Source organism: Eumetopias jubatus, unplaced genomic scaffold (genome assembly GCF_037043125.1).
Source record: "Eumetopias jubatus isolate StellerSeaLion01/CBP00866 unplaced genomic scaffold, mEumJub1_p1.0 scaffold_9, whole genome shotgun sequence".
NCBI classification, from domain to species: Eukaryota; Metazoa; Chordata; class Mammalia; order Carnivora; family Otariidae; genus Eumetopias; species Eumetopias jubatus.
In genome coordinates, this window is record NW_028274815.1 from 116,258,563 (window position 1) to 116,267,259 (window position 8,697).

Below are 8,697 nucleotides of genomic sequence, written 5' to 3' on the forward strand. Positions count from 1 at the left end.
AATAAGGTTAATTCCACTGAGATTTCACCCTTCTCAGACTCAGTTTAGTTATATAGTTCCACTAAATTACTTAGGTCCTAAGAAATTGTATTTTGTTAATTGTAGTTTATTAGGCTGGAAGGAGTAGGCTAGAAATTGCCAGGCTGCTGTAAGGGGAGCCCCAGGAGCAGCAAGACCAGCATGAGCAGATTGTTTTTATTCTCCTCTCACCCATGGTGCTTTGTGGCTGGGCAGAGAGAACTTTGGAAAAGCAGACTGTTTTTTCCCAGACCGGAGAGAACAATGTGCAGAGCAGGGAAGGAGTGGGGATCCCACACTCAGAGAAGGTGAAGATGCTACTGAAGTTTTGAACCCTAATATAAGCCAAACGGAGGATGCATGGGAAGAAATCCACTCTAGGATCTGTCTGCTTCATCAAAATCCAGCTAGCAATAAGTCAGTAAATGCAGTTAGCCTACGTCAACAGGTCCATCCTTCTCACATAAACCATACCCGCATCATTCCCTCTGGGCATGGGAATACGGCATATGCAACAACATATACACTTGTCTGAAGATGCCATTTATCACTGCATCTTTCTCAGAGAGTCTTATGAGCTTTATCCTCTGCACCTTAGTAAAACCTCTACCACTGTGAGGCGCTACTGGGGACCATTCAACAATTCTGCCCAAGCTTAGGGTCTCCTGGGGCCACTGACTTAAAAAAAAAAAAAAAATCAACCCCCCACCCCGGATGACAGAGACCAACTGCAATGCGTTCTTTTTCTCTTTGCTTCAATCTCCCTCCTTCCCTTGTCTCTCTTCCTCTCTCTATCTCTCCTTTTCTCTCTGCTTCCTTCATCAGCTCCTCTTTCCCATCCTAAGCCTTGGTGGTCCTCCAGCTCCACTGGGACCCTTATAAAATGGGGTCAGAGCACCAGCCCAAAGAAACACAAGGAAAGCAAGAGGGCACATCCTCTTGCCAGGACCCCTGGCCCACCAGCCTGACTGCCATCTCTGTCCCACTCAGGCCTCCAAGAAGATGAATATCTTCCGCCTACTCCTGGCCACACTGCTGGTCTCCCTGTGCTTCCTCACTGCCTACAGCCACCTGGCACCTGAGGAAAAGCCCAGGGATGACAGAAGCCTAAGGAGCAACTCCTCCGTGAACCTGTTGGATTTCCCCTCTGTCTCTATTGTAGGTAAGTAGCCTGTCTTGGTGCCTAGTCTCTGGACTCTGGCCCATGAGAGGGGGCTACAGGATGTCAAACATGCTCCCCGGGATTCATTGACGTACGTCAGAGTTCCTTTGTGCTTACTCTTCAAAGTAATGCTAGAGGACTAAAGTATTCCCTGACTCATGGTTTCAAAAAGCCCTGCATACCACTAATCTAATATGCAGCTTCGCATGTTAGAGGCTCAGAGAAACCCTGAAGTTAAGACACTTTGTGAATTTGGTTTAACTTAGCACTTCTGAAACTTACTGAATCACAGAATTGTCAACAGTAAGAATGTTAGAGAATGCTGCGGAATATAACTGAGTGTAGGATGAACTAGTCCTTTCAGGGTTGAGAATTGAGAATGACCGCTCAGGGGAAAATATCAGGGGCATTACAGCCTGGTACCAAACATCTTCTAGTTCAACTTCTTCTGATAAAAATAATAGTAACAGATATACTTCTTGTGTGCTAGGCACTGTAAAGTGAGTACTACTTTTTATTCCTACTTCACAGTTGAGGAAATTGAGGCTTAGCAAAGTGACTAACATGAGATCACACAGTTCTTAATTGGTAGAGCCAGAATTCAAACCCAGGTGTTTAATTCCAGAACCCAAGTTCTAAACTAATGTCCCTCACTGCCTTGCCTCTCACTACGAAAAGAGAATATTCTAGATGTATCAGGAAAATAAGTATCACCTTTGATCACCTTTGATGTGCTGGACTTCTCACTTTATAAACATGCCTTTTTTATCCTCAAGACAACCTGCAAGGTGGATATTACAGTACCCTATTTACAGATGAGAAAACTGGATGTTAAGAAGATTAAGTAGGTTGCATAAGGAGACACAGCTGTTAAATGGCAGAGTCAGGATTCAAATCAGGTGTGCCTGGCTCCATAGCTCTGAGAAATGAAAATTAGGAATACAGGAAACACAGGTCCATCCATGTACATGACACTGAATCCATTTTTCAGGGCCTTCTTGGATTTCCTCTTTGCCTTCCCTCAGAGGACACTTTTCTTTCAGTCCCTGGCTCCAGCTCAGCAGCCAGGCTAACAAGAACCTGTTGGTCTAAGTCCCAAGTTGTGATTTATCCAGCCAATCCTTCTTCTCCCCCACCCTGAGACTTCCTGGAGCCCCCTCCGATTCCTCCCACTTTACTGAAGCTCATGGCCTCCAGAAATATCTGGCTTTGCTCCTTCTGTCTCTCTTTGAAGCACTGAACAAGAAATCCAAAAAGATCAGCAGAAAAGAGGCGGAAAAGAAGAGATCTTCCAAGGTAGGACTGGGAGTTCTCATTGTGGGGGTGGGACCGGACTTAAGAGAGAATTCTAGCTAGGAATTAAATGAAAGATTTTCCAGCCTTACATGAACGAAAGAAGCTGAAAGCTGTCCAAAGGCTTCCTGGCCTCAAGCCCCGAATCAGACCCCCACAGAAGCCCAGAGAGCTAAGGTTCACTAAGCAAAATAGCTTACTTGCTAAAAAACATCTTCTTATACGGGCCAGCCCTCTTACTGAAATATCACCATTACTCATTCTTTTGAATGAATGCACTGTTTCCTAAAGCTCAGTTATTTCAGAACCACTTCCCACAATTTTTTTTTTGAAAGCTTTTATTTTTAAGTAATTTCTACACCCAGCGTGGGGCCTGAACTCACAGCCCCGAGATCAAGAGTCACATGCTCCACTGACTGAGCCGGCCAGGTACCCCCCCACACACAATTTTTGCCATAACCGAGTTTCACTTATTTACTTAATATATTTGTTTAAAATTAAAACCTAAGGGACCTGGGTGGCTCAGTTGGTTAAAAAAAAATTAAATTAAATTAAAACTTAAGGGGCACCTGGGTGGCTCAGTCAGTTAAGTGTCTGCTTTCAGCTCAGGTCATGATTCCAGAGTCCTGGGATGGAGCCCCAGAGTGGGCTCCCTGCTCAGTGGGGAGTCTTCTTCTTCCTCTCCCTCCCCCCCAATTGTGCTCTCTCTCTCTCACTCTCTTTTTAATAAAATAAATAAATAAAATAAAAAATAAAATCTTTAAAAATTGAATTAAAACTTAATATGTAACTATGATAGAAAGTCAATATCACTTGCCATAAATATAAGGTAACCATAAAAATAAGCATAAAGAAAATAAAACATTGTTAGTGGATTTTAGCTGGATGGGGTTGCCTGCCAAATGCTCTAAAGCTGAGGCTTGTTCTCTGTATTAAAAGGTTAGAAAGTGTTGGGAAAGGGCGCCTGGCTGGCTCAGTCAGTTCAGCTTACGCGTCTGCCTTCTGCTCAGGTCCTCAACCTGGTCCTGATCCGAGTCCTCATGTCCTGGGGCTGGCTCCCTGCTCAGTGGGGAGCCTGCTTCTCCCTCTCCCTCTGCCACTTCCCCTGCTTGTGCTCTCTCGCTCTCTATCAAATAAATTGATAAAATCCTAAAAAAGAAAGCAAGAAGGAAGGGAGGGAGGAAGGAAGGAAAGGAAAAGAAAGGAAGGAAGGAAAGAAAATAGGAACGTGTTGGGAAAGCATTAATGATATATTGGCACCAAACAGAGCCTTTAAAGTTGAAAGAGATTAAGAATCCTTTCTCACTCTATGTGATTTAATGTCATTTAATACTCGTGTACCACCTAAAATCATACTACCATGGCACAGGCTCCCACACTGTGGGAAATATGGGATTAAGGCATTGTTGAAATGCACACATTATTCCTGTCTTGGCACTGTATGATTTTGAGAAAGTCCCTGCTCCTCTCTAGACCCCTGTAAACAAGCAGATCAGATGATTGACATGTAAGAATACATAGTTGACAAATGTATTTGCATGCTAGGTATGGGGATTATAGAAGTGGAACAAGAGAGAGATATATCCCCACTATCATGGAGTTTACATTCTTGTGGGGAAAGTAGACAAACAGCAAGTAAGCCAATAAATAGGTAAAATAAATTCAGATAATAAACACTGTAAAGGAATTAAAGCATGGCAATGAAAGTGAAGGGAAGAGTGGTCTCAGAAGCCCTCCCCGAGGAAGCAGCACTTACGTATTGAAAAATTCAGTAATCTCAAGCAGTCACCCCCAATAGAAATACAATGTGAAGAGCACCTGGGTGGCTCAACAGGTTAAAGTGTCTACCTTTGGCTCAGGTCATGATCCCAGGGTACTGGGATGGAGCCCCACACCCGGCTTCCTGCTCCGTGGGGAGCTTGCTTCTCTATCTCCCTCTGCTGCTCCCCCTGCTTGTGCTCTCTCTCTCTCTCTCATGTAAATAAATAAAAGCTTAAAAAAAAAATAAATACAATGTGAGCCACATATATAAATTTAAATTTCCTAGTAGCCACATTAAAAAAAAAAGTAAAAAGTACGTGTAGTTAACTTTAGTAATATTTAACCCAATATATCCAAAACATTATCATTTTGATATGTAACCAATATAAAAAGTGATATATTTTATTTTGTGTGTGTGCTAAGTCTGAAACCTGGTGGTGCATCTTCACACTCACAGTACGTCTCAATTCTGATGCTAATTTTTAATGAAGTCAACTGTAGTGCTAACAAAAAAAATTGTTTAAAGAAAAAATTTTACACTGCTATTTTAAAATGTAAATTAAAATTAAATAGAATTTGAAGATTCAGTTGCACTAGACACATTTCAAGTACTCAGTAGCCTCATGGACTGAACAGCACAGCAAAGAATGGTTTCAGGAAAGTGAGCAGCCAGTTCAAAAGCCCTGTAGCAGGGACTCATCTTCTGCTTTTGGTGCACGGAAAGAAGGCAGTGTGGGAACAACAGCTCAGCTCAGGGAGGCGGGCAGGGCCAAACCTGAAGGCCTCAAGAGCCAAAGTGAAATTTATGTTTATTCCAAATTCAAAGAAAACCCACTGGGGGCTTTAAGCCAGAGTGGTTGCCATCACAGGTTTTCGGGGAGGTCCGTTTGGTGCAACGGAGGATGGACTGTAAGTGGGCCAGAGCAGCACACCAAAGATAGTGGCTTGGCCTAGGACAGCGAGGTGGTGAAGTGGGTGGATCCGGATTTAATGTGAAGGCAGGACTGACAGGAGATTGGGGAATACACTGGAAGGGGTAAGATGCAGAGGTGGTGAAAACTCTAGAACTGAGTGGGATCCCCTAGGGAGAAAAGTGGCCCAAGCCCAGCCAGGTTAGTAAATGTTAATGGGTTTGGAGGCAGAGGGTGGATGACTGGGGGAGGCAGGGACCCCTGGGGCCCCTTGCGGACATGAAGCCCAGGGGATAGTGGGGCAGCGGGTGGGGATGTCTGGTCTGGGGTCTCCACTACCCAAGGAGTTCCCAGGCAGATGTGAGGACGGGTGGGGTGGGCGTGGCCGGCTTGGGCAGCCCCGGCGTTTCCCCGCAGAAAAAGGCTTCCATGAAGAACGTGGCTGAGACCCGGCCCCCGCCACCCACCCCCTGCGTGGCCACTCGTGACAGCTGCAAGGCGCCGGCGCCGGCCTGCTGCGACCCCTGCGCCTCCTGCCAGTGCCGCTTCTTCCGCAGTGTCTGCTCCTGCCGCGTGCTCCGCCCGGTCTGCTGAGCGCGCCCAGCCGCCTCCAGGGGGGCGGTGATTTCTAATAGGTGTGGCTTCCCGGGACCCTGGCACGGGCGTAGTTGCTTAGGTTGGGGCGGAGCTTTCAGAGGCGGGACTTCAAGAAGACTTGGCTTGGGGCTAAAACCCAAAAACCCAAACATATGGAGGCCACTCCAAGGTGTGTGGCTGTTTCTTTAAAGGACCCCAAAGATCCTTTCCCTTCCTCCTGGCCCCTTCACAGCGGAAGACCCGTGGACTGCGCATGCTCTGTCTCCTGGGCCTGGGAAACCCGATTTCCCCGGCCCTAGGATTGCACTCTCCGTAAGCGCTTCTCTGCGGGAGACAGATGTTACTCCCTACCTTTAAAACTCGGGGCGGGCGGGCTGGGTGGCTCAGTCGTTGAGCCTCTGCCTTGGCTGGGGTCATGATCTCAGGGTCGTGGGATCGAGCCCCGCATCGGGCTCCCTACTCAGCGGGAGGCCTGCTTCTCCCTCTCCCACTCCCCCTGCTTGTGTTCCCGCTCTCGCTGTGTCCCTCTCTCAAAAATAAATAAATAAATAAATAAAATCTTAAAAAAAAAAAAAAAACTGGGAACACAGGAAGCTGCCTTTCCGGAGCTCGCTATGAAGGCTCGCACATGAGCTGTGTCTTTCCACAATGTCAGCTTTTTCAGTCATAGAGCAAGGTTAACAATTATAAAGCAGGTTTGGTATTCTAAACGCAGTAACATTTCACCAGGTGTTTAACTTGGCTTCTTAAAGGTCACGCAAAGCACAAGCCACACAACAAACAGTAGAGAACAGAGGACAGGAAGTTAACAAGCCAAAGGTGAAAATCTGTGAGCCAGCAGTTGAGATAAGGCCTCACTCCGGTCTGGGTCAGCTCTTGGCACTTACTGCTTGTTACGGTCAAGCATAACATAACAAGAAGGATCTCTGTTCTTTTTGGACATCAGGCAGCCTTCAGCAGCAGCTGCCTTTTTGAAGTGACCAGACATAGGTCAGTGTCTGAGGAGTCTGACAGTTTGCTGCAAATATCCTCTTTTTTAAAGGGGTTTAATCAGTCTTGAGCCTTTGCAGACCTCCTCTGTTTCCATTGGTTATCACTTCTGAATGTGTCAAAAGCTGGTGCTGGTCTCAGTGATATCTGGTCTTAGCTGCAATGCCCTCAGCTGCTTGCATCACTGCTTGACACGGGCCCCTGCTTGACATGAGTGATTCCATCTTGCTCTCTACATTCTACCCCGTGATTCCTCATGACAAATCTTTAAGGGTCATACAGGAATCAAATATGTCTTAAACTAGGGTCAGCAGTACTAGTTTGCTAACGTGGAGGAAGGTAAATCCAAACCATTCAATTGTGTTTTCAATGAGAATCAAACGAAATCAAATACATCTCAAATCGTATGAAATGTCAATTGACAGAAAACAAAGATCACATCAAATCCAAACAAGTTAGATACATTAAACTGAGTCAAATAAAGCAAAATTAAGTAAGGATCAAATTTTAAAACCCCAACTCAAAGTCACATCTAATAAGAATTAAGTCAAAAAGAAGAAAAACTTTATTAAGGTAAGTTAACAAATCAACAAAGCAGTCAAATAAATGAAATAATCACATTGCCAGCTATAGGCAGATAAAAGTACAAAAATACATATGGAATCTTCAACATAGGCTCTTGGCACATCTAGAAAGGAACGGTGAGGGTATGGTTAATCAGTCTTTTTGTAATTTTTCCTACTTAAGCTTGAGGGTGCACAACATTTTAATAGCATGTTTAACAAGAACTATAACAAAAATAATAGCTGAAAATAATAGGAGGATTTCCCTAATGGATTCTGAAACATGTAGAGAGAGAATTCCTTTAAATATTTTACAAAGGGTTATTGTCAGACCATGAGCCAGAACAAATCATGTGTTTGAAGGGTTTTGTTAACAACTCTAGAAAGGAACATTTATTACCTAAGTTTTGTATATTTTTGTTCAGTGCGGCTAAGTTGGTGTTAATGACTGCTGAGGCTGCTTGAATGGCCTTTGTATCATGCTCAAAGTGGGTTAGCTTGTTGGTCAAGGTTTTATGGGCCGCTTTGAGCCCTTCTAAGTTTTCATCTAAAAGTTTATCAATTTTGTTAATTTTCACCCAAGGTATTTCTGTTATTTTAGTACAAAATGTTGAAAAAAATTTAAATGAATATTCTGAGACAAAGGTACCCATTTTGGTAACATTACTAAATGTTACACTAATAGTATACAATATTTTAACACACTCATTGTCTACAGTTATGATAGTATCATTCATTCTGCTATGATTAAAGAACATGACCTCTGAAGGGCACCTGGGTAGCTCAGTCAGTTGGGCAGCTGACTCTTGATTTCAGCTCAGGTCATGATCTCAGGGTCCTGGGATAGAGCCCCAGTCGGCCTACACACTCAGCGGGGTGTCTGCTTGAGGATTCTCTCTTCCTCTCCCTCTGCCCCTCCCCCTGCTCACATGCTCTCTCTCTCTCAAATAAATAAATAAATCTTAAATAAAAGAAAAAGAACGTGACCTCTAAGAAGTTATTACTACAAGTTATCCAGTTCAAGTGTCCCATGTCCAAAAGTAAATTTTCAATAGATGTTCTTGTTAAAGGAAAAAGATTAGCATTGATTTCTAATTCATGGCAGGTATAATACATGTTATTAGACCATTGAAATACCATCTCTTTGGATAGTAAATATCCATTATCCACGAGGGTGTATGTGTTGCCAGAAGTGCTGTACTATAATGTATTTATGTGGTCCAGCCTCTATATCGTATGCTAATAAGCTTTGACCCCCTAAAAGTCTTTTTTTTTTAAGATTTTATTTATTTATTTGAGAGAGAGAGAGCACAAGTGGGCAGAGCAGCAGGCAGAGCGAGAGGGAAAAGCAGGCTCCCCCTGAGCAGGGAGCCCGATGCAAGGGCTCAATCCCAGGACCCTG

The 8,697-nt window shown here is 44.2% G+C and overlaps 1 protein-coding gene across 1 annotated transcript; it reads left to right on the forward strand.

Annotated features, from left to right (window-relative positions):
- Positions 1-1,020: 1,020 nt before the first annotated feature.
- On the forward strand, positions 1,021-5,739 carry ASIP (agouti signaling protein). The gene is made up of 3 exons (XM_028118489.2): positions 1,021-1,180; positions 2,415-2,476; positions 5,563-5,739. Exons 1-3 carry the CDS (start codon positions 1,021-1,023, stop codon positions 5,737-5,739), a joined length of 399 nt encoding a protein of 132 aa, XP_027974290.2.
- The last annotated feature ends 2,958 nt before the right edge of the window (positions 5,740-8,697 follow it).